This window comes from Staurois parvus, unplaced genomic scaffold, assembly GCF_062004578.1.
Source record: "Staurois parvus isolate SC_StPar_1 unplaced genomic scaffold, SC_StPar_1.0 ptg000225l, whole genome shotgun sequence".
In the NCBI taxonomy this organism is placed as follows: domain Eukaryota; kingdom Metazoa; phylum Chordata; class Amphibia; order Anura; family Ranidae; genus Staurois; species Staurois parvus.
Window position 1 is genome coordinate 4,199,274 of NW_028318021.1, and position 27,342 is coordinate 4,226,615.

Genomic DNA, 27,342 nt, shown 5'->3' on the forward strand with positions numbered 1-27,342 from the left:
TAGAATGTTGGAAACCAGCTGTGCAGAGAAGAGACCCAAGTTGAGGATATAACCAGAGAATTCCCCTTGTTGCCAAGCATCTGAATTGTAGGTCGTGCACACCGGACTGGTGAGCGGCCACTGGCTGACTTTACATGACCACTGCTAGCAGAGCGAGACCGACTGTCATTTAGGAACATTGTACCACTGCATGCATAATCCTCAAAGGGATGGTATTTGAAGTGCACCAACACAAGATTTTGGGCCCATACAGAATAGCCAGCAGAAGCTTGAGAGCAAAGAGTCTATTATTTGCTGACTGCTGTCAGGGTGATCACCTGCAGCCCTTTTAACCAACCTGTGGCCCAGGGGCCACATGCGGTCCCTTGGTATTTGAAGTACAGCCCTTGGGCCCGATAAGTCAGTAGTGGAAGCATTGATTATAAATGGGGTCTTTATTTTAGTGATCTCTAACAGTTTCATTTAACATGCCCATAGTCTCTATATGTCTCCTACAGCATGAGTTCAGTCTCAACCAAGTAGAACGATCACTGACCATTTCCTCTAGTAAGTCTTCAGCCCATGACCATTTTCTATAGTATTATATACTGCTCAAAAAAATTAAAGGAACACTTTGAAAACACATCAGATGGGAAAAATATCATTGTGGATATCTATACTGATATGTACTGGATAATGTGTTAGGAACATAAGGATGTCCCATCGTTTGATGTAAATTAAAATTATCAACCTACAGAGGATTGAATTCAAAGACACCCCAAAAATCAAAGTGAAAAAATGACCAGCAGGCTAGTCCATTTTGCTGAAATGTCATTGCAGCAACTCAAAATGGTACTCAGTAGTTTGTATGGTCCCCTACGTGCTTGTATGCATGCCTGACAATGTCGGGGCATGCTCCTAATGAGATGATGGATGGTGTCCTGGGGTATTTCCTCCCAGATCTGGACCAGGGCATCACTGAGCTTCTGGACAGTCTGAGTTTCAACCTTGCAGTGTCGGATGAACCAAAACATGATATCCCAGAGGTGTTTAAATAGGTTTAGGTCAGGCAAGCGTGGGGGCATTCAGTGGTATCAATTCCTTCATCCTCCAGGAACTGCCTGCATACTCTCGCCACATGAGGCCGGGCATTGTCGTGCACCAGGAGGAACCTAGGATCCACTGCACCAGCGTAGGGTCTGACAATGGATCCAAGGATTTAATTCCGATACCTAATGGCAGTCAGGGTGCCATTGTCTAGCCTGTAGAGGCCTGTGTGTCCCTCCATGGATATGCCTCCCCAGACCATCACTGACCCACCACCAAAACGATCATGCTGAACGATGTTACAGGCAGCATAACATTCTCCATGGCTTCTCCAGACCCTTTCACGTCTGTCACATGTGCTCAGGGTGAACCTGTTCTCATCTGTGAAAAGCACAGGGTGCCAATGGTGGACCTGCCAGTTCTGGTGTTCAATAGCAAATGCCAATTGAGCTCTATGGTGTCGGGCAGTGAGCACAGGACCCACTAGAGGGCATCAGGCCCTCTGTCACCCTTATGAAGTCTGTCTCTGATTGTTTGGTCAGAGACATTAACACCAGTGGCCTGCTGGAGGTCATTTTGTAGGGCTCTGGCAGTGCTCATCCTGTTCCTTCTTGGACAATGGAGCAGATACCGGTCCTGCTGATGGGTTAAGGACCTTCTACAGCCCTGTGCAGCCCTCCTAGAGTAACTGCCTGTCTCCTGGAATCTCCTCCATGATCTTGAGACTGTGCTGGGAGACACAGCAAACCTTCTGGGAATGGCACGTATTGATGTGTCATCCTGGAGGAGTTGGACTGCCTGTGCAACCTCTGTAGGGTCCAGGTATCGCCTCATGCTACCAGTAGTGACACTGACCCTAGCCAAATGGAAAACTAGTGAAAAACAGTCAGAAAAGATGAGTAGGGAAAAAAATGTCAGTGTCCTCCACCTGTAAAACCATTCCCGTTTTGAGGGTTGTCTCATTCTTTCCCATCTAGTGCACCTGTTGTTATTTCATTAATACCAAAGCAGCTGAAACTGATTAACAACCCCCTCTGCTACTTAACTGACCAGATCAATATCCCAGAAGTTTAATTGACTTGATTCTATACTCTGATTAAAAAGTGTTCCTTTAATTTTTAAGAGCAGGGTATATCATAAGATATTTTATGTGGCCCTTAGGACATTAGGGGCCGCATTTGAGGTCCCCTTTATCTTGCAAGTTAACAACCACTGACCTTCAGGCCCCTTTCTCTAGCTAGGGACACCTGTCATCTGTTACAATATACTCTACCTGCAGTCCAACAGTTTGGTGTCAATTTATGATGCCTTTGCATTATTGTGTTTAGGGACACTTATATTTATGTGTGCTTATGTCTGCAGCTATCTCCTGTCCAGTCAGGTGTGTCAGAGGGTACAGACCTGTTTATAGAGTTGTGGCACACAGGACACAATACATTAAGTGATTTTTCTGGGAGTAAGCACTACCCCTAAAAAACTGAAAGACTATCTAACCACCCAGAAAATAATATATTGCAGCTTTCCCGTGTTTAAATATGGTGGCTGCATTTGTTTTCCTTTTTAGCCTTTTCCCCCCTTCTCATCACCTGGCTATCCTGCCAGTGACATTTTCTGTCCTAGGGTGACAATGTTCACTCACTGTACTCTTTTAAGGAGCAGCACTGTCACCTTAAGCTGCTTGCACCTCATTTGGACAACAGAACCCTTTTCCTTCATTCATAAATTACAACTATGTGTAAAATAAATCATTTTTAAACAACATTTTAATCCCTCATTAACTTTTAGTGAACCCTGATTAGTTTCATTAACACCATTATCCCATTCTTCCCTTACCTATTTTTTTAGCATATGTAAAGTTTTAAAATTTTCATTCACTGGTTTTATTAACTCCGAATTTAAAAAAAAGGTTTGTACCAGAAACATAATTCTAGTGTCTTTACAAAAGGGACAAATCAGAGTACAATTCATACTTTTGATGAGTTTGAAACTATTAGTTCCCATATGGCAGAACAAAGTCTGATTAACATTAGTGGAAACCTGGCTCAGATTCAACATTCTTATTATAAATAAATTACATTGGTTTACCTACTGTACATTGCAATACTTCCCCTATCCAATCCTCCCCAGGACTGTCCCTCTCCCCCCCCCAACAGTAGGGGGAATCATATGGACAGAGCAGGTGATCAGTCTGGCAGGTGAGGGAAATTAGTGGAACTGGTTTTTTGTGGCTCCCCCTGCAGCAGCTGAAAGCCAGATTCTCCTCCACTCCTTCTCCTTCCTGCCGGCTTTCAGCTGCTGCAGGGGGAGCCACAAAAGACCAGTTCCAGCAATTTCCCCCACCTGCCACACTGATCGTCTTCTCACTATCAAATTCCACTCTGTTGCCTCCCCCATCCTCAGTTCTGACAGCTTTCCTCCTCTCCCGCCAGCAGCTGTGGGCACACAGGGGAATGTCCAGGATGGAGAGCGGGATAAAGGGCTAGTAAACATGTCATTTACAGGCCCCTTCCTTTTCTGAATTTACACAATGAGTGATCTGTACCAATAACTCACTGTGTTAATTTATAACTGAAGCATAGTAAAATGTGTTTCAGTTTATGAATGAACAGGAGTCTCTGTACCGACACTTCTATTCATTCATCTGCAGTGCAGCTGAGTCTGCAGAAAGGAAATGGGGAATGTGTCTCCACAGTCCCTTTTTCTGTCTCAAAAGTGAGATTTCAGGGGTCTGTTAAAACTCCTAATATTTCACCAAAGACCCCCCCCCCAAGAGTGTTGTAAAAAAATTTTTTATTACATATTTATAAAAATTACTTAAAAAATAATTTAAAAAATTGTAAAACAAAATCAGACTCCATTTCTAGTTATACCAAAAAGCCATGCTCAAGATGTAGCATAATTTAGCAACACTCACTGTTTGCCGTGGCACTCTACGCACGCCATAGATCACTATGTCCCTGGTAGCGGCCCCAGTGCATTACTTTTCTTAGGGGACCATGATGCTATTAAGATGGCACAGATCTCCCCTTTCCTACCCAACAGTAAGTGGCTTCAAACATGCTTGGGGCAGATGCAATGGTCCGCTTGATCTTTTTTCTGATGTCACTCTTCTATGTTTTTATATATATATATATATATATATATATATATATATAACTCCTATCATTTTATTTTTTGCTATGTGTGCTGGGAAGATTTTTCTTAACTTCCTATCACAGAGATGCAACAAGAAGTGAGAGGAAATCTCTAGAAAGTGCGGGTAATTCCTCCCTTAGACAGCTGTCACTGGAACGGGTGTCTCCAATGGAAGATTTACTCTCACCTCTTAATCTAGTGGCAACTGTAAAACGTAAATTTTCCCATCACTAGTAAAAATGGTTGCTAAGACAAAAATAGAGGGTGAATCTCTGCAGCAGGGACACAGACAAGAATAAAAACGTGACCGTTCTTTCTGCAGATGAAATGCAGTATTGGTGTCTCTGTACCTCTAAAATATCGTTTTTTCAAGTACTGCCACCTAGTGGATGCTTTTAAAATATTCCTTACAACCTGTCTCAACACAATTAATACACTGATTACCATTTTCGCTGGAATGGGGCGCAGGCTGTGAAGGAAGCGTACTTCTAGGGTGATGATGGTCAAATGCTTCATGCGGGTGAATCATTTCTTCAGAAAAATCACAAATCACATATGGTTCTGAAATGGAATCACCAAAATGATCAAACTATACAGAAGTAACACAGCAATACAGAACGTGTTTCTCCAAGATATATAATGGCGCATTAATTCACCTCAAGTAGACCTTTACTCACCATAATGGATAATATTTACTGGCTTTTCAGACCAATTAAAGAATATATAAACTCAACATTTCATATTCCTGACATGTGCCTGCTGTACCCTGTACTTGTATGAAAAAGTATCCTGTTCACTTTGTATTGTGTTAAATCCCTGGTCTTCCTGCCAGTCCCTCTGCTTTCCTAATAAAAACTGACCACCCTAAGCAGGAGAACACAGCGTGGTCAGTTCTCTAGCTGTGCTGGGAGCTAATCCAATGATCAGGCTTGTGCTGACCCCCCCTGCACAGCAATTCACTTGGAAGATCAGTGTACTGCTATTTCTTCTCCTCTAGCTCTCTGAGCTCCTTATGCAGCTGAGAACAGAGGGATTGGGATCACTTATAAAAAAACGGGAAAAACTGTATTTGTAATGTTTTATATATGTATACATAAATGATTAACCTTTCATTTCTATTTTCAACTGAATTGGTTGATTTACAGCTTGAGGGTTTACATATACTTTAAAGTAGAGGTAAACCCAACCACTAACAGCTCATACACATTTTAATTTTTTTTTTAATTTCAAAAGTAATTTCAATATCTTTAAATATGCAGCTTTTATTAAAACAAATATGTGGGGATTCAGCCATAAAGGTTCTTGATTTGGCCCTTCCTGTGTAGGTTGACAACATACTGTACCTACCTCCCAAATGTAATCCTGCGTTGTCACCCTGTCACACAGGCTTCTGATGGAAACGAGTGGTTGATTTAATATACATTTGCACAAGCATGGTCCACTGTTGTCACCATCACCAAAACTGCCATGAGAAGAGTGAAGCAGCCATCACTGGCGTACATGTAGACAGAAAGAGATTAGAATGGAGGGGGCTGACCGTTCGATCATCTGCCCATCCTCCATTCATAAATAGTGTTTCATCCATATAAGATATGCTTATTTTGTTTTTTTGTAAACTTAGGTTATAACTGGAAGAGCCGTTTAAAGAGACTTTTTTATTTTACCTATTTTAAACAAAGTAACAGGTTTCCTGCACCCACCCACTGATGTAGCCACAAGGTGACTGAAAGAGATCAGCAGCATGGAGATGCAACAAAAAGACCAAAAAAAGGTGAAAACATTATTTGTCTAAAACAAAATGTCAGTTGTTTATTACACAGAGTGCTTTAGCAAGCTAATGTTATCCCATTAGCGTTTACATTTACAATCAAGCTAAAGTCCAGCTTAATAAACAGATGGAATGCATAGATGGAAGTTGCTTTACCTGCTAAGTGACACCTGACATTTACACAACTCTGCCACACAAAACAGCTGTGTCTCGGAGGGAAGGGGACCTCATATTTGTCTGCTGCAATTTCACTTTCACTTACAGGTCTCCTCCCCACCCTGTGTCCAGACCCTGATAGATAAGCTCATCTCTCTGTCATTGTACTCTCTCCTCCTATCAACACGCTTTTTGTACTGCAGCACACCTAATTGGCTTCTTGTGCTCTTTCCCCCACTAACTTATTGAGCTCTGCTGTACAGATTATACAAGCAGGGCTGCTGTTAGAAACCATGGGGCCCCATACAGCCAACCTGACAGGCTCCCCTCTCCAAAAAAACCCTCCCCACAGTTTAGTAGGGTTCAGTTATGAATGAACACAGTGAGTGATTGGTACCAATCACTCAGTGTGTTCATTCAGGAAAGAAAGGGGCTGGTAAATGTGACATATTTACCAGACCCCCCCCCCCCCCATTCTCCATCCCAAAGAATCCTATTGTGTGCTGGCAGCTGCCGGTGGGAAAGAGTGGAGGGAAGCCATCAGCACTGCAGGAATGGGGGCACACAGGGGAGCCAAGGCAGTAGGGGGAAATGTATGGTGCACAGGGAGGGTGATGGGTGGGGGGCGAGGGACAATTACTGGAACCAATCCCCTATATGGCTCTCTCTGCAGCAGCTGAAAACCAGCGGGAGGGAGAGGAGAAAAAGACAGCTTTCAGCTGCTGCAGAGAGAGCCATACAGGGGATTGGTTCCAGTAATTGACCCTGCACTGTGCCAATTACCCTCCCTGCCCATGTCTGAATCACCCTCCTGCTGGCCTGGGCCCAGTGCAGGAGGACTGGTGGTACCCCCTTATTCACGGCCCTGTGTACAAGGCTGGTATCAAGTCAAATTCAGGTACTTACATTGCTTACAATAAAAAATACACTTAATGATGTAATAAAAGTAACAGAGTTGCATTAGTGTGTCACATATTTGCTGAATTTCAGCTATAAATACTCTAATGATTATTTAAATATATATTTTGCAGGAAAGGGATTGCATCATTTGGTGGAGCTCAACACGCAAAGGGAAAACCAAAGTCTTACACGCCCAACACCACCCAGGATTTGCAGTTTAGTCATTTATTCCATCATTAAAGGAGAACCTGAATCCTTCAGTGTGTTCTGGAAGCTCAGCTCAGGCAAACAGAGAAAGGCACATTTCAGATACTGCATACTGTGTTTGGGGATTGTCCTCCTTTTCACAAAATACATGAATCCCTTCACCCATTCTTGGGATCCAGACTCTTCTGCCACTTTTCTCCTTTGCAGTAAACTGGTACATCTTGCCAGCCCACCAACCTCCAACTGGCTGTTTTATCCATGAAGATGTATGACTGCGCTGATGAGGTTATCGCTGTGCCCACTTTGAACGTTTTTTTCCCATCAGGCAGAATCCAATGTTAGTGTTGCAGCTCTCTGAATACAGATTGGCACTGTGCTGCCCCCCCCCCCCAGCTCTCAATCTGGGAAGCTAATATAAAGATTTACATATTTATATTAGCTCTAATAAAAACTACACAGATTGGTTAAATTCAGTTCTAGTGTAAAGCTAAATACACAGATAAAAACATACACTATATTGCCAAAGTATTGGGATGCCTGCCTTTACACGCACATGAACCTTAATGGCCTCCCAGTCTTAGTCCGTAGGGTTTAATATTGAGTTGGCCCACCCTTTACAGCTATAACAGCTTCAACTATTCTGGGAAGGCTGTCCACAAGGTTTAGGAGTGTGTCTATGGGAAAGTTTGACCATTCTTCCAGAAGAACATTTGTGAGGTCAGGTACTGATGTCAGACGAGAAGGCCTGGCTCGCAGTCTCCACTCTAATTCATCCCAAAGGTGAGGCTGCACTGTCTTTATGGACCTTGCTTTGTGCACTGGTGTGCAGTCATGTTGGAACAGGAAGGGGCCATCCCCAAACTCTTCCCACAAAGCTGGAGCATGAAATTGTCCAAAATGTCTTGGTATGCTGATGCCTTAAGAGTTCCCTTCACTGGAACTAAGGGGCCAATCCCTGAAAAACAACCCCACACCATAATCCCTCCACCAAACTTTACACTTGCACAATGCAGTCAGGCAAGTACCGTTCTCCTGGCAACTGCTACACCCAGACACATCCATTGGATTGCCAGATAGAGAAGTGCAATTGGTCACGCCAGAGAACACATCTCCACTGCTCTAGAGTCCAGTTGTGGCGTGCTTTACACCACTTCATCCGACGCTTTGCATTGCACTTGGTGATGTAAGGCTTGGATGCAGCTGCTCGGCCATGGAGACCCATTCCATGAAGCTCTCTATGCTCTGTTGTTGTGCTAATCTGAAGACCACATGAAGTTTTGAGGTCTTTAGCTATTGACTCTGCAGACAGTTGGTGACTTATGCGGACTGTGCGCTTCAGCATGCCCTGACCCCGCTCTTTAATTTTATGTGGCCTACCACTTCATGGCTGAGTTGCTGTTGTTCCCAGTTGCTTCCACTTTGTTATAATACCACTAACAGTTGACTGTGGAATATTTAATAGCAAGCAAATTTCACGGATGGACTTATTGCACAGGTGACAACCTATCACAGTACTATGCATGAATTCACTGAGCTCCTGAGAGTGACCCATTCTTTCACAAATGTTTGTAGAAGCAGTCTGCATGCTTAGGGGCTTGATTTTATACACCTGTGGCCATGGAGGTGATTGGAACACCTGAATCCAATGATTTGGAGGGGGTGTTTCAATGCTTTTGGCAATATAGTGTATATGGAAACTGTTCAACCTGCCAAAGCATTTGTTTTTCTGTTCATACATTTTCAAGATTTACACAGCTCTGCCAAACAGTACAGACCTGACTTTGCTATAGTTAACCACTTCAATACCGGACACTTTCACTTCTGCTGTCACACTTTGAATGACAATTGATTTCTTTTAGACAGATAAAGCTTTCTTTTGGTGATATTTAATCACCAATATTTTTTTTTAATTTTTTGCTGAATAAAAGGAAAAAGACTGTAAATTACAAAAAAAAATGTCTTAGTAATTTTTTTCACTGTTCACTGTTGTGCATTGATGAGGCTGCACTGATGGACACTGATGAGGCTACATTGATGTGCACCGATGAAGTGGGACTGATGGGCACTGATGAGGCTGCACTGATGTGCACCGATGAGACGGCACTGATGGGCACTGATGAGGTGGCATTGATCACAACTGATAAGCTGCACTAATGGGCACTGATAAGGCTGCACTGATGTGCGCTGATGAGGCTTCACTGATGAGGCAGCATTGATGGGCACTGATGAGGCTGCACTGACGAGGTGGTACTGATGGGCACTGATAAGCTACACTGATGGTCACGGATGAGGCTGCACTGATGATCAGAGCACCGTGTACAACTGTAAAAAACTGTACTTACTGCTCCTCTAACAGATCCAGCTCTCCTTCCCTCACACACCATGGTCTCTGTGTGAGGGAAGGAGAGCAGGCAAAGTCCTGTTATGTTTACATCTGTGGATGCTTGATCATGGCCTTTTACCTCAATCTGTGATCCCTTGTTTCCAAGGCACACAACGGTCACAGCTAGTTCCCAATGCACACTCCAGGGAGAGTTCCCAATGCGCGGGAAGCGTGCAGATGGGAAGGCATCCAGGGACACTCTCACAGAACTAGGGAATTGCCATGAGGCCGTATATCGAATATAGCACGGGTGGGAAGTGGATAAGTTACACTTACAGGTCTTGTTCCCCTTCCCCCAGCCTGGACAGTGAAAGAGAAGCAGCACACTGAGGAGCTCATTTTTCTGTCACTCTGTTTTCTCATACTATCAGCATGCTCCTTGTACTACAGCCCAATTGATTAATTCCTCGTGGTGTTTCTTTCTCTCAAATTCTGATCTCTGCTGTAGTGGGACTGCAAGAGATTGATAAGCAGTCAAATTTAAGTACTTACACTGCTTATATTTAATAAAACACTTATAATGGTGTATTGAAGAAAATATAGGGCCACCGATCTTTTGGCTGTGCTTCTCCTGTAGGTCACAGGAGGGCAGTTCGTTCTGCACTCCTGTGACCTGTATTCAGCCGACAACAGGCTAGTCCGCTGAGAGGCTGAGTCAGCCGTTCCCACCCCCTCCACAGCCTGACACTTCAGTGAGCACTGGAGGAGCACAGCAGAGAACTGGTGACCAACATTCATGGCTCTCTGCTCAGAGCGGAGGGGAGAACTGAGCGATCAGTGGCGTTTGATTGCTCAGTTCTCCCTGCATTACCAGTAGGTCGGTTTGATGCTGAGTCCACCTAGGTGAGTATAAATGTTTGTTTTTATGAAAGTCCATACTTCTCTTTTAATGAATAACAGATCTGCATTCATTAATGTCTTTTAAATCTGCCTGGAGTTCAGCTTTAAAGCATTCCCTTGGTTTCAAAATATGTGTAAAGGGGGCAGTTGTGATGGGATGTGGATCCCACGGCATACACCTTATTCTTATGACTCAGAGAACCCTGGGATCCCTTTCTGTATGTTAGAACTTGCATAGGACTAAACGACCACCCTTTATGACAGCGCTCTTGTGATTGGCAGGTCTGATAATTCACCTTAGAATTACAGAAATCAGGGGGCAGTACCAAGTGGTCCCCCGTACCCAGAAAAACTTTTTTTGGTTTCTGGAGCTCTAGCATGGAAACAGCTCTTCTAGCCCCTAAAGGGCCCATTTACAGCATTTAGAAATGTAATGCGCGTGTTACCCAAACATGCAGCAACATACGTGAAGTGTGCTGATGCAGTGCAGTTCTGCTCATTCTGAATGACACCCCAACAGACCTAGCAAGGGAATGTGCAATGCCAAAACACAGTGCTTTCCAAAAGATAGTGCACACAACATGTTTTGGTAGTGCACCACAACACACTGCACTTTGGTGCATTGCCACACACTGCACAGCAATATGCGTCCTTTGGCCAATGCATGGGGTGCCATTAAAAATGAATAAAAATACAACTGCAACCCAAACCTTTTTCTTTAATAGCTTTCGATAGAGTAGGAGTTTTTTTACTCTGTGTATTTGTCCTAATGGCCAGAGTAATGGAAATCCCAAATGTTGAGTTGTCATTCGACCAGGAACCTACAGGGCAGGATGTAATGGAAAATGTCCCCAATAAGACACAGATGACAAAAAAACTCACAGGGGTTTTAACTCTTCCCTACTCTATATATTAAAAAAGTTTGTCTTTAGATATATTTAAAATACTCTGCACTGAATAGAGATTTCCTTTAAGACCTAAAACTAAACATTAACATCTAAAGCTTAAAAACAAATATGATATATTGCAACTTTCCAGTCCATGTAGTGGCTGCATTAGTTTTTGCCTGGTTATCCTGCCAGCAACATATTTCTTGTCCTAGCGTGACAACATTCACTCACTGTATTTTATCAGGACAACAGAAACAAAATAGGACTACAGAACCCTGTCCCCCTCCTATGCTACAAAACATGGTTCTGTAGTCTTCAGAGGTGACTGGGAACAATGTAATTGATAACAGCACAGAGTACACAAGATTAGTGGCAAAACCAAAATTTCTTTTAAACATATATACCCATGCTAGGTGACTCCATCAGCTTTATGTAACACAATTTGTGCTTAAATTATAATGCTCACAACATACAACACTCCTAAATCCAAAAATATAAGTCATATATAAAAATAAAGAAAGTGCATTATCCACAACACACCATAAATGTCCATTAAAGTACAATAATTTAAGTGTCCATTCAAGTGCAACTTTTGAGTGTCCTCTTTGGTATAATGTTTTCCTCACTATATCCACTTGGGGGGAAAAGTACATATAGACCTATTCTAATATGGGGGGGTCATCTGTTGAGGTCTCCAGTGTGGTGGTGGCACACAGTGGTGGAATGAAGCACTGAAGAATCACTGATTCTAAAGAATTGTTATGGTTGAATTTATATGCTTGCTTTGCACAGTTTGCATGGATCACCTTATATAGTGAAGAAAGCATATTATATGAAAGAGGACATTCGAAAGTTGCACTTAAATGGACACTTAAATTATTGCACTTCAATAGACATTTATATTGTGTTGTGGATATATATACTGTATATACAGCCATGGCCAAAAATATTGGCACCACTGCATTTCTGTCAGATAATTCACCACTTTGCCCAGAAAATTCTCGCAATTACAAATGTTTTGGCATTCTCATGTTTATTTCTTTTGTTTGTATTGGTATGACACAAAAAGTGGAGAAACAAAAGGCCAAATCTAACACATTCCACGGAAACCCCCAAAAATGGACAAAATTATTGGCACCTTTCAAAATTGTAAGAAATAATTGCATTCCAAGTTTGCGATGCTCCTGTAATTTGTAATTAAACTCACCTGTATCAATTAACTGATCTTAATGTTCCTGTGTCCAATGTGTGCAACACTGACAAGGAATTTACAGCCCATGGCACTATAGCTAATCTCCCTGGACATGGATGAAAGAAAAAAACTTGATCAAAGATTGCAACAAAGGATTGTTTGAATGGTGGCTAAAGAACCTCGATCAACTTCCAGACAAATTCAAGCTGACCTTCAGGCACAGGGTACAACTGTATCAGTTTGCACTATACATCGCGATCTGAATGATAAGGAATGCTATGGTAGGAGACTCAGGAGGACCCCACTGCTCACACAGAAACATAAGTTGGCCGAAACTTTCCTGAGGAAGCCAAAATCCTTTTGGGAGAATGTGCTGTGGGTAGGCAAAACAAAATTACAGCTTTTTGGTAAAGCCCAGTCTTACAGCAGGACAATGACCCAAAGCACACATCAAAAAGCACCCAGAAATGGTTTCAGACTGCACTAGAGAGTACTGAACTGGCCAGCAATGAGTCCAGATCTCAGTCACATAGAGCTCCTGTTGAGAGATCTCAAAACAGCACTTGAGAAAAGGAATTCTTTCAATCCAAGAGACCTGGAGCAGTCGGCCAAAGAAGAGTGGTCCAAAATTCCAGTAGAGAGGTGGAAGAAACTCATCGATGGTTACAGGAAGCAATTGATTTCAGTTATGTTTTTCCAAGGGGTGTTCTACCAGATATTAAATTTATGGTGCCAAAAATTTTGTCCAGTCCATTTTTGGGGTTTTGCGTGGAGTATGGCAGATTTGGCCTTTTGTTCCTCCACTTTTTTATGTCATACCAATACAAACAAAAGAAATAAACATGAGAATGCCTAAACATTTGTAATTGCAGCAATTATCTGGGTGAAGTGGTGCATTATCTGACAGAAATGTACCAGGGGTGCCAATATTTTTGTCCATCACTTTTATATATAAATATATATATATATATATATATATATATATATATATATATATATATTGTATTTTTTTGTTTGTTATGCGAGTTGAAGACAAAGATGTGTACCTGTGCTCAGAGGCTTTGCTTCAGTGGTAGTCTCATCGATGGGAGTAGTGAAGGGTGGGGTTGTAGTTTTAACAGCTGGTGCTGCAGTAGATCCTGCCGGTGTTGGCTGTGGAGTTGTAGTTCTTTCGGCTGTAGGTACTGTGCTAGTTTCTATAGTTTCCTTATCTGTAGGTACTATTATGGTGGTTCTGGCAGGTGTAGGTGGGGGTGTATAAATTATTTCAGGTGTAGGTAGCAGAGTCATAGCTTTTACAGTTGTAGCTGGCGGTGTGGTGGCCTTCGCAGTTTTAGGTGGTGGAGTAGTTTTCCTGACAGGTGGGCGAGTCGTTTTGGGCGTTGTCCTCCTTGCTGTTGTCGGTGGAGTCGTTGTCGGTGGAGTCGTTGTTGGAGCTGGATAGGTAACAGCATGCTAAATTAGTAAGAAAAGCTACACGGATTTTAAGTATTTAAGTCTAATGTTCATACATTATAGAAGATTTTGCAGGGTAATGAAAGTACAATAGACACATTAGTATAATTTCTTCGACATGCAATTTCCAAAAGTGGCATTTCAATTGACACAAGGGGACAGAACTCGTCCTATTTAAAGGAGAACTACAGGCATACACATTGTTATAGATGTTCTTTATTGCTATATAGGTTTTTAGTTAAAGTTGAACTTTAGGCAGATATAAAAGAAATATATTATTGCAGCTCTGAATCCATTAATACATCTAATACTTTTCTTTTCCAATATAAGTAGTGTAGATACCGGAACTTGAATGGTATCAGCCTCCTTCAGTCTCTGCACAGCAAAGCCCAGACTTGGAGAGGGAGAAACAACACAAGTAGTCAATCAGTTACACAGCAGTGCAAAGAGCATGCTGATACGAGGAGAGAGCAGAACACATCACTCTGCTGCTTTTTCTTTCACTGTCTAGTCACAGGTTGGGGGAGGGACAAGACCTATAAGGGTACCTTAACATCACCAGAAAAATAATCAGGTCTCCTACCCTGCCAGACCAGGCTGTGCTGTGTTACAAAGATGTGTATATCTCAGCACCAAATGGGCAGAAATACAAATCTTTGGGCAGGTAAAACAGCTCCGTTATGTGTATTTAGCTGTTTGCCCAGAGTTCATATTTAAAAACAATTAGCAAAAATATATTGCCAGTGAGGGGCACTTCCATTTATAGGGTGACAACGCTAATTTCCTGCAGTATAATCACTGCAGCATTGTCACCTTGTTCTGCTGTTGTAGAGATTAGGATTACAGCATCATATGCCTTTTTTAGATTCAAATGTTGTCACCTCTGATGAAGACTATGAGACAACCCAACACATTATGGGTGACTTATGGTGCCCCCTCCCACTCTCCTTTACGGCTGTAAGTAGGGAATCAGGACACAGTACTAGTTTGCTTAAATATATGCACTGGATTGCATGCATGGCTAGATGCAAATTTAAGTCTCAGGAAAAGCTCAGAACTGCTTACACATGGTCTTTTGACTGTCTTTTAAATAAGATAGACCCTTTCTTTTTATGGATAAATACACCAGATCTCCCCCTTCCCCTTCACTAAAAATCATGCCAGCATGCAGCTCAGCATGCTGATATGAAATCACTTTACATTGATTAGTTAAAACAGTAAAATCAGTCTGTATATGCAGTAAAGCATGCTTGTTATACTCACTGTGGAACCTAAGGGGTTAATCCTCTGCATTGTGTAAAATGGCCTTTGATCCTGTTTTATCTGCCCCTCCTCTTTTCAAATGTTCACATCTTATCTCCTGATAAGACAGACTTAACCCATAGCCACATGCTCAGTTTAGTGTGTATTGCTAGAGAGGTTTTTTTTTTTTCTTTGCAGAGTGCATGTGATCAGCACAGGGCCAATCAGCACTGTCCAGACAGAGGGTCAGAGGTTTCACATCCTCCTAGAGCAGAAAGAAAACTCCTCCTACAAGCTTTAACCAGTGCTCTGCTGACGTCACAAGACTGCTCTAACTGCTGCTGATAAAAGGTATTTAGCAGTTTATATTTACTAAAATAATTGCATTTCCATGTTCTGTGCACTGTGTGAGATCAGATAGAGTGAATGCAGGGTCCTGGGTTTAGTAACACTGTAAGCAAACAAGTTTTGGTTTTAAGTACAGTTACTATTTTTCCACTTCCTGGTTAAGTGAGGTACTGGTAATGTAACCTGGATCTCACAGATGCATCCTGGTAAGGCTACATCACCAGTGCCTTTTCCCTCAGATGATGTGCGCTGTCACATTTCCCAGAAGGCAAACCCAGAATTCTAGGCAGAGTTTAAAGAAGTAAACCAAATGGACTAATCTGTTCTTAGTGAAAATAGCCACCATAGGTAGAACAGGGAAGAATCGAAAAATAAGGCCTGCAATTATCTATCATTTATTTATTTGTAGATTGCTATTACTAAACATTTCTAAAGGATTCTGTGTTGTAATGTTTAATATAGGGGTGAAGTTCCTTTTTTGTAATTCTTTATTTATGTAAGTTTTTAACAAAGCAAGGAGAACCAAACAGAAGGTTCACCAAAATGCAAAAAAAAAAGAGAAGCAGTATACAAACGTCATTGTACAAAAATTAGCCAAAGGCATGGTGCATAGATACTAGAAATTGAGAGCAAACAATCAGGTTACAGGAAGGGGAAGGTCTGCTCCATGACCATGGCAATACAACTACTGTAGCCAAATGTTACACCAGTCATCGAAGAGATAATGTGACAATAGACTGAGAGTACAAATATCAATGATAGTAACAACAAGGGCAATGAGACAAAGAGATAAAATATAAACAACAAAACGAGTAGGCCCAGCCGGGAACGGGAAAAGGGTCGGGGACTGAGTGTAAGGGATATATAAAGAAATGAGCGGACAAAGAGGGTCATTAGAAGATCATAACAAATAGGAGCAGAGCTAGACAAGATGGGGAAAAAAACAACAGAAAAAGAACGGTAAGCAAGCCAGTAAAAATAGTGAGAAAAGATATAAAGAATACAGAAGAATGAGCAATGAAGCCCTGTCCCTCCTGGGGCGATTAAGTCAGGTCAGTGGTAGGGAGAGTACTCAGGGAACTCGGGTGGAGGCATTCAGGTATGCGACCGTAAACACGTTCTAATCCAGGGTCCCCCGGGTCCCGATCATGTGACCCGGGACGCCTGATTCCAGGTCACATGATCTTTGTGATAGTCTCTGATTGGTTAACACAGTGATCAGTCACTGTACAGCCCAGCCCATTGGTTTTTTTTTTCTCTCTATGAATGGAGGAGAGAGATATATTGTATCTCTCTAACTCCTGGCATAGAGGGAAAGATATGTTTGCTAAAATAAATAAATATTAAAAAATAAAATAAAAAATACCTAGATCAAGGTTTGAATTAGTTCAGTGCCAGGGTAAGTGTTCAGGTCAAGGCCAAAAGGTCAGGATCAAAGGTCAGGATTTTAAAAAACATTGGTATCAGTGTCAGTTAGTGTCAGTGTGTTTTAGGTAAACAAAAAAACAAAATGCACACTATTGTTTCTGGGCTGTACTACGGGTACAAACAACAAATAACATACACATATATGGTATCGCTGCAATCGTCAAGAGCTGGAAAATTTATTTTGGGTTGTCCTTTGGTGGTAGGTTATGGTAGTAAAAGGAAACAAACAAGTATATTTTAAAAAATGATTTTTTTTTTACTATTTTGGACCAGTTTTCCTTTGATAATAAAAAAAAATCAGGAGATATCCATTACCATTTACCACCAAATGAAAGCCCAATTTGTCCTGAAAAAAACAATGTATAACTCACCTGGATGTACAAAGTAGTTGTGATGATATGTACGGTTTTACTAACACATGTCAACGTTGCAAAATTGTGTTTAGGGATTAAGATTTGTTTTACCCTTAGGCGTGAAGGGGTTATATAAATGAATAAAAGTACATTAAATAAATATACAAAAAACCCATTGAGTATATTTTTTCAAATTGGCCAATTTTCCAAGTATTATAATGTAACCGAAAATGGTATTAACTTGTACAAAAATTCTCAAACGACAAAGGCAAACGTTCTTGTGTATGATTTCTATGTTTGTTGCCACCTTCTTCCAGTTAATTTCTTGCTTCTGATCATGCGCATTTTTCTCTATTCAATTATGTCAATTACAATTACTGTACACATTCAGCAAACATCGGACGTTGTGTTCATGTACGATAACAATTTTCTAGCTTGCACCTTTGGTTTTTTTTTGTCTGAACAGTTGGAATCGGCTGTCGAAAGCCGTATACTAATGATCAGATAATTGACTGATCAATCCTTGTACAGAATGTTTCTTCCAATTTACTTATAGTGTGTACCTAGCTCTAGAAAGTTTTATCGTACGTGAACACAACATACGATTTTCACTCAATGTTTACAGTAATCATATGGAAATAATCGAATAGAGAAAAACTCCCATGATCAGAGCAAAGAAAGAACTGAAAGAAGGTGGCAACAAATATAGAAATCATACACAAGAGAAAACGTTTGCCTTTGTCGTTCCAGACTTTTCATAAAAGTTAAAACCATTGTCAGTGACATCATGATACACACCTTTGTGGAAAATCGGATGACCGTTCATCCGATTTTCTCATAGTGTGTACCCAACTTTAGAGCCTCTGTCAGGTTTCAAGCTCATTATTTGCCCTGATGACCATTGTTTTTTGATACAGAAAATGATGGGAAATCCAAGATTTTATAGTTGTCACAGAAATTGGAAGTGAGGGAAATGTTTTCATTGGATAAGCTGTCTAAATGGTATAACTTCTAGCTCTGGAGAGATTTGTTCCTGCATCTCTGGGACATCTGGAGCATCTGGGGCATCTCTGATTGTATGTCTGTATCCAAAACTAAAAGAAATGTTTTGGTTTTACATCTAGTTAAAGAGGGACCTGATTTGTGATCTGCTTGAACAGCATCATGGGGTCTGATCTGAGTTGTGACAAAACATTCCACATCTATCTGGGCACCTGAACATGCTCTCATATTAAAAGACCAACATATGTGAATTGATGTGTGCCATCTTACAGGACTGATGTAGGAGGGTGGAATTTTACCCTTGTCTAATTACCAGGGTTAGAGCTGACATGTTATCTGTAAAAAATATCTATTTTATCTATTGATATGTATATTTTATCAATCAATAACAAAGGCAAAATGCCCCATTATTACTAGCCAGGCAATGGGTGCACTGGATCCACCCATGGGTACAATAGTATGCTAAACATCAGAAACCTTATGTTATGAACTAACAGGCTTATTCAATAAGGCAGTGTAAAGAGTTTGCATGTGCAAAATGCAGTAACTTGTGAAAACAAATTAAATATATTTGGCAGTATCCTTAGAAATCACCTTGTAAATATGATATTTTTATGCAGGACAGTCCCCCATTTTAAAAGTTGTCCCCTTCACTTCTTGCAGCTTGCCCCTCCAGGCAGGGTGCAGCATATGTTGCCAAGACAGGCAGCATGTGAAATTTCCTGCCATTTTATCCCCACCAGATAAATGTCCTCCCAATTTTTCTGATTACTGCTTTTTGCATATAGTCACTTCACTTTGAACTGCCTTATTGAAAAAAATCATTAAGATCAAGCTCATCTGCTAAGGCTTTAGTCTTTCCCCTGGCACCTTTTTCCATGTCCAGTTGGATGCTTTTCTTCTCATCATTGAACCACCCATGATGCTCTATACGACAGCAGTACATCCCGGCGTCACTCATTCTTGCTTGGCTAATAGTTAGTGAGATCTGGCCCCTTGCAATGTTGTCATTGAGATGGTAGCGGTCTGATGACCTATGTGTGACTTGGTATCCGTCAGTCCAAATAAGAACATCATTGCACTTGGATTTGGGGCAGCTTCCCTGTCCCCAGCACATGGAGGTGATGTCGCTGACTTTTCGGACCTTATAGGAACAAGGCAGAGTGATAGTCTGGCCTTCTATCCCTCTCACAATCTCGCCACATGTCAGAGGAATTGCTGAAAAAGAGGGATTACAGAAGATTTATTAGAAATGTATAAATTACACAATGTTGTGATTTTTACTGCCTTGCATGATTTGAACATGATAATGATGGTGCCGGAACTGCTAGCTGTCAGCAACAACCGCAATTCAGTGCTCAGCCCAAAAATACAAAAACTCAGCTCCTGACCTTACCATCCTGCTATAGAGTGCACTATATCAGTGTTTCTCAATCTTTTTTCAATCAAGGCACCCTTTAAAATTATGGACAGTCCTGAGGCACCCTTTAAAAATATGGACAGTCTTGAGTCACCCCATTTTAGAATGGGGTGCCTCAAGACTGTCCATAATTTTAAAGGGTGCCTCGGGACTATCCATAATTTAAAAGGGCACCCCATTCTGCAATGTGAAAAACTTTTCTAATAGTTTTATATAACGCAGCAACATCCACACATGTAGGACATCCAATGTTAGGCAATCTATTCTTCCAGAGCAAACATTCTTTTGCACACTGGTACTGACTAGTATTCCAGTGTTTCTCTTCTCCCTCAGTTTTTCTCCATCACTGAGTTTCTGTGACCCCAGCACTGATAGAGAGGGGCAGGGAAGAGTCAAACTAGGATGCTGTGCCGGCAGCTGACATCCTCCTTATCAACTGATGGTTTCATTGGTTGTCATGACACCGGCGGCTAGAAGGTCGTAAATGGTGCGCAATGAAAATTTGCGACTTTGTGTAACTAAAAAGCAGGCTTGTTCCACCTGCAGGCTTGTATAGATGTTTTAGGCAATTTTTAGACATTTTTCCAAGGCACACCTGAAGAAACCTCAAGGCACCTCTGGGTGCCTGGGCACCCTGGTTGAGAAAGGCTGCACTATACTATACGTAAGGTTCAAGTCAGACTAATGATCCTGCTGCAGATGGCAACCTGCCAGGAACAAGATGTCCAGGAGATACAGGAACCAATCACTTGGTTTTTTATGGCATTGTTCTCTTTCTGGCTGCAGCGGTTAGGTATCACTTCTCCAATGCAACCTTGTTGGCCATTAAGATTTTACAGAGTTTCAGCCATTTAATCGGTAATTCTGATTAGTGATTCTGTTGTCACCAGTGACAGGATTGTAAGTTTGACTTGGACAAATAGCCCTCTCTAGCGCACAATGATTTTAGACTGTGAATACCACAATAGTTTACCTCCAAACCAATCAGAAACTCTGCTTACATGATGCACAGCAAGAAAAAACTCCCTTTTTTCACATTATACAAAGTATATAAGGAAGATGTCCTGGCATACAGAATCCTCTACAAATATACTTCATTAATGATCTGGGTGGCTCAAAAATTTATATCTATGGCACATCTAGCTATGCTTCTACACTCTGCTTTCATAGGAAATCTTTGTGATGCCCCAACCCCACATTAACCTCTATGTCCCACTGGACAACTTGGTGTTTAGATGACTGACATTACCCCCCCCCCCTTCCCTGACCTAATACATCCCACGCTCTGACTCCAAAGATACATACTTAAGCCCCTTACACATAATGAAAAATATTGGACGAATTATCATCTGTTTTTTTTTCCATGCTAGTGTCATATAGGTATTGAAAAGCTTACTAAAGTTAAGAAAATTCTTGTAGGACAGAATACAAATTCAGAAGTGATGTCATGTATTGTATTTGTATTGTATTTTCGGACAAAAACTGTACTGATTAAATGAAAATTGTACAATTTGGTATCGTACGAGAAACATTTTCATGCTTGTCCCGTCAAATGATTTTGGATGAAACCTATGTACTAACAATCAGATTATCATACGATCAGCTCAAAAGCGGTATATTTTGTGCAATTTTCTGATTGTGTGTACTAGGCTTGATTGAGATTTGACAGCCATGGCTCCTTGTTACATTTCTTGACATTTAGCACTGCAAGTCCTCTCTATTCTGACCGTGCCTCTGCAGCAGTGATCCATAGAAGTCTGTACGGCTCATTTCTCTGCGTCTTCCAGCTGGGTGATGGAGGAAGACAAGCCCTATAAATGCTCATGGAGCTCTACTTCTCTTGAGCAACCAGGAGATTGAAAACTTGGGGGTTTGGATTTAAACAAGGCCTGGAGGCTGTCGAATCTCAATAAATATGTTCTTGTAGAGTGGGAGCGCAGGATCTCTTAGGTCAGGGAATGGGAGCCAAAAGAATTAGTTCACTTTGTAAAAAAAGTGCACTTATTCCTCAAGCAAATAACTAATGGAGGTCCAAAGCTGTTATAGTTTCCCCTTAAAGTATAAGCAAAATTGCTCACTAAAATTGCAGATAAGCTTTCACACCTTAAAGCCCAACTCCAGACACATCAATTTTTATGTTTTTGTACTTTACCCTACTCATAAAAACTTTCATTTTTTATTACCTTAGGCAGTCTCTCACCTCCACTGAGTGATTCTGACATGTATAGAGGGGAGCCACACTTCCAGCTCCCTATTGCATCAAAACCGGGTCTATGATCAAAGCCAGTCTTGTGCCTCTGCCCTCTTCCTCTGCTGTGCCATTTACAAAGCACAACCCCTATGATGACATTGCTGTGATTTGTGAGAGACACAGGAGGAGGCAGAGACACAACACCAGAACTGATGTGGATTGTAGACTCCATTCTGATATAATGGGAAGCCAATAATGCGTCTTCCCGCTGTATATATCAGAATCGCTCAGCAATTAGTGATGTCACAAAGGCAATGGGGGAGATTTAAAGAAAATTAAAAAAAAAGAAACAATATTTTTTACTTTTTTCTGTAAAACATAGCCAATACAAAAATATAAACTTTCTTCATAAATTTAGGCCAAAATGTATTCTGCTACGTGTCTTTGGTAAAAAAAAAATCTCAATTGTATATTAATTGGTTTCCGTGGAAATTATAGCATCTACAAACAATGGTATAGATACTGGAAATTGTTTTCTATACTAGTAATGGTGGCAATCAGCAGGACTATAATAGTACAGCAGGATTTCTGACACTGACACTGGGTGGGAGCTGACTACCTGCCGCTGACATCTCCAGTGACACTCATACAGTGATCGGTGCTAATAAAAAGCACTGTCACTGTACTAATGACACTGGGCAGGAAGGGGTTGACATCTGGAGTGATCAAATGGTTAACTGTGTGCCAGGCAGTGTTATTATGTGTGGTGTTTTACTAGGGGATGTGCTGGTTTTTATTTCCCTGCTTTGCAGGGAGATAAAAGCCAGCACATCCCCGCTGACAGGAGAGAGATTTGTGTTGTTTACATTCACAGATCTCTCTCCTTTCAGTTGCTCCGCTGATTGCCAGGTCCCGGCCATGAATTACTGTCCGGAACACGGTGATTGAAATGTAAGTGAGCACGTGCACGCCCCCTGCCCAGAAATGCAGAATCTGTGATTCTGCACAGAGTGGCCACCATGTAGCAGTAAAGCTGCTATAGGGCGGTCGGCAAATGGTTAAGCTTTGGCAACCTAGAAGCTGATTGGTTTCTAGGAAGAGCTGCAACAGATTTGCACTCTCAGTTTTTAGCAAATAACCCCCAATATGTTTCAGAGACTCAACACTCCCTCCTTTCATCAGGGTTTAAATGTTGGCAATGCATTCACAGAGATGCTGCACAATGGCTACAATGTACCACAGATTTTGACATATTCTTAAAAAGCAACATCCATCAGCTGTTAATTCGAGCAACTCAAACCAGCTGCTGATAGACTTGTTTTTTTTTTTAGCATTTTAGCATTTAAATCGGTTATAAACCAAGGAGACAGTGAAGGTCCTTTGGTGTAGAGAAGCTGCCAGCCCTAAGAATCTAGACATCTTAGTTAAATACCCCTATACCCCCATAACGTTAGGTTAATTTTATGGTTCCATTGCTATTCTTCCAAATTTCTTTCTTAAATCACATCCAAGATGGTGGTCTCCAGCAGCTGTCTCAGTACCTTTTGAATGTCTACACACATGGGAAGCTTTACAAGTAAATAACACATATAAAATACATTAAATGCACATATAATCTTATGAGAAGATTTTTGTTGAAATGAACGGTCTGGCTACAGGGTCTCTTTAACCCATTTCTACTCACTTTAGGCATTTTGCCATGAAGTGGATACAGGTGTAGAGGTGGGTGTTGGATACATTTTATTTTGCCCAGCCCCCATACTCCATTAATACAATGGTTGGTTTTACATGATATATTTACCATTTAGGAGGAAATTGTTTTGCGGTATGAGGAGTGTATGAATAGAGGCTGGTATAAGTCCATGAGTAGAGGGTCTCTATACCCTTCACATAGCATATTTGAAGCCACCTATTTTTGGAGGTAACTTTTCATTTATAGATATTGATGTATGTATATGTTTATGGATATATTATGTGGCTTGCATCCCCTCCTTCCCCCCATTGGGTTTCCAGGGGGGGTACTGCTCCTCTCCTCCTTTTTGTTCTCTCTCCCCTTTTCCAGTGCACTTACAATATGATGCGCTATTATGCCAGAATGGAAAAATATGTTTTTGTGATTTTTTGATTGTTTGTATTTTTCTTATATCAGTAGTCAAATGTGTATATGCTGATGGCCCCTGAAGAAGTGGATTAAGTCCATGAAACACACTGAGCCTAAGCAGATAAGAATGAACCCAAAGTTTACAAAGAATTTGAATCACATGAAAAGAGATTTGCTGCTCCGTGATATTGTAAACTTCTCATTTTCTACACGTTTTAGTACTGTTGTTGTGAAATAGAATGTTATTTTACATATTGAATTTTGATACAAAATAAATCATGTTTTTATGATTATGTTGTGCATCAAATGTCCCCATTTTTCAGGTCACTTTTTTGGTATATATTCACAAGATTAGGGATGTGGCACTTAAACACAGTTTTTAATATCAATCTCTACTTGTATTTTTCAGCACAGCCTGCAAGTATTTAAATAGAAATAGATAAATCAGGCAATAACAAGTATAGAGATGTCTCAATAATTGACAGTTTTATCACATAACAAAACAAAGAATGTTTCAAAATAACAGGAAACCAACAAGTATGACGAAATGTGAGGAGATATTTAAAATCCTGGAACCTTTATGGCAAGTCATCCACACAGGGCTCCTTCCTGGAGAAGTTTGGGGAGAATAGAAACATACACATCAGCACATTAACTTCCTCATATCTTATCAGCAGCTTCAGAAATGTAAAAAGTGAAACAAGCCACACAACCTCAAGTGTCACCACGGCACTTGACCTAGAGCAAAAGGTGTCAACAGCTGGGGCATGTCCTCTGTGGATGCCTTTTCTGTGTGTGAGAGGGTACAATGGTTATAATTTGCAGAAGTGCAACCATCCTTAGTGCCTTCCATCGGAAATATGTTAAGTTTGGTCAGTCATGTACCACAATACCTAGATTCCATATACTGTAAACTATCCTTGACATTCTGCTCAGCAGTGATGGCCAACTTGCTTGATATAGGAAGTCTCAAAGGTAATCCTGACATGCCAATGGGCCATACATATCATTCAGTTATGGTAATGCTACAGAAAGCTTTGCTACATCTGTTCTTTCAGATGGTCAAAGACTACAAGCATGGTAGACTATAAGCAGACAGACAATAGACATTCTATAAGAGACAGTCGAAGACAATGGGCATGCTAAATGAGATGTTAAGTAACTACAGCATGCTACAAGAGATAGTCCGAGAGTAAGGGCCTGCTACAAGAGATGGTCAAATATTGCAGACATGTTTCAGGAAATGTTTCCACATTCGTGGTCCCTAAAGACCCCTTGAAATGTACTTGTGCTACATCTCTCAGCGAGATCCATTATAAAAGGTGATGGGAAAAATAAACATGGGGATGGTCAATTCAGAGAAACATGAATAGTGTGAAAGAAAGGGCTGCACAATAAGTGCAAAAAGCCCAATGGTGCTCTAGAGCAATGGTCATCAAACTGTGGCCCAGTGGCCTTTGCTTGCTTTTACTCGGCCCCTGAGGTAATAATCCCCCCCACTGGCAGCAATAGTGGGGCATAGTTCCTGCCATTGTCACCAATAATGGAGGGACACTATTCCTCCGATTGAGACCAATGATGGAGCACTATTCCTCCCACTGACACCAATGATGGGGAGTTATGCTTCCCACTGGCACCAACGCTGTGGCATTATTCCTCCCACTTACACCAATCATGGGGTACTATTCCTCCCACTGACACCAATGATGGGGCACTATTCCTCCCCCTAATACCAAAGATGGGGCATTGTTTACTTCCACTGACACCAGAACATTTTTCACTTCCACTGGCCACAGTCCAGCCCCTAAAGTCTGAAGGACAGTAGATTGGCCCTTTGTTTGGAGACACCTGCTCTAGTGTATAATACCACCTTCAATGCACTATACACTTACTGGCCACTTTATTAGGTACACCCTGCTAGTACCAGGTCGGACCCCTTTTGCCTTCAGAACTGCCTTAATTCTTCATGGCATAGATGCAACAGGGTTTTGGAAACATTCCTCAGAGATGTTGGTTCATAATGACATGATAGCATCACGCAGTTGCTGCAGATTTGTCAGCTGCACATCCATGATGCGAATCTCCCATTCCACCACATTCCAAAGGTGCTCTAATGGATTGAGATCTGGTGACTGTGGATCCCATTGGAGTACAGTGAGCTCATTGTCATGTTCAAGAAACCAGTTTGAGATGATTTGAGCTTTGTGACATGGTGCATTATCCTGCTGGAAGTAGCCATTAGAAAATGGGTACACTGTAGTCATAAAAGATCGGACATGGTCAGCAGCAAAACTGGCCATGGCGTTTAAACAATGCTCAATTGAAAATAAGAGGCCCAAAGTGTGCCAAGAAAATATCCCCCACACCACCAGCCTGAACCATTGATACAAGGTAGGATGGATTCATGTTTTCATGTTATGTATGCCAAATTCTGACCCTACCATCGGAATGTCGCAGCTGAAATCAAGACTCATCAGACCAGGCAACGTTTTTCCAGTCTTCTATTGTCCAAATTTGGTGAGCCTGTGCGAATTGTAGCCTAAGTTTCCTGTTCTTAGCTGACAGGAGTGGCACCTGGTGTGGCCTTCTGCTGCTGTAGCCCATCTGCTTCAAGGTTCAACATGTTGTGCATTCAGAGAGGGTATCTGCATATCTTGGTTGTAACAAGTGGTTATTTGCGTTACTGTTGCCTTTCTATCATCTCAAGCCAGTCTGGTCATTCTCCTCTGACCTCTGACAAGGTATTTTCATCCACACAACTGCCGCTCACTGGATATTTTCTTTTTTTTGGACCATTCTCTGTAAACTCTAGAGATGGTTATGCATTAAAATCCCAGTAGATCAGCAGTTTTTGAAATACTCAAACCAGCCTGTTTGTACTAACAACCATCCCATGTTCAAACTTGCCTAAATCCCCTTTCTTCCCCATTCTGATGCTCATTTTGAACTTCAGCAAGTTGTCTTCACCTCGTCTAGATGTCTAAATGCATTGAATTGCTGCCATGTGATTGGCTGATTAGCAGTTTGTGTTACCAAGCAATTGAACAGGTGTACCTATTAAAGAGGCTGGTGAGTATATATTGCTTACAATTCATTTAGCCAAAGGATCTACTATTGCAAGTTTCTAGGACCAGAATTAATACAGAGGTGTCCATTGATGCTGTGATGCTGCTTCTTTAGCTACAAAGTTGTCATTACACAGCTTAAATCAGGAAAAAATTAGTTGATCTCTCTCAATCAAACAATGAATCTAGTTATTCAATCATTACGAGGACACCCTGGCTTGTAGAACCAGACATTATATT

The 27,342-nt window shown here is 41.3% G+C and overlaps 1 protein-coding gene across 1 annotated transcript in view; it reads right to left on the bottom strand.

The window, feature by feature from the left end:
- Positions 1-27,342, bottom strand: part of LOC149460579 (uncharacterized) — a 186,419-nt gene that overhangs the window by 145,984 nt on the left and 13,093 nt on the right. Inside the window, exons 2-4 of the mRNA XM_089679463.1 lie at positions 19,196-19,543; positions 13,544-13,933; positions 4,606-4,722 (exon numbers count right to left, since the gene is read on the bottom strand). Coding sequence (XP_089535589.1) covers positions 4,606-4,722; positions 13,544-13,933; positions 19,196-19,543 — 855 coding nt within the window. The remainder of the gene's footprint in view (positions 1-4,605; positions 4,723-13,543; positions 13,934-19,195; positions 19,544-27,342) is intronic.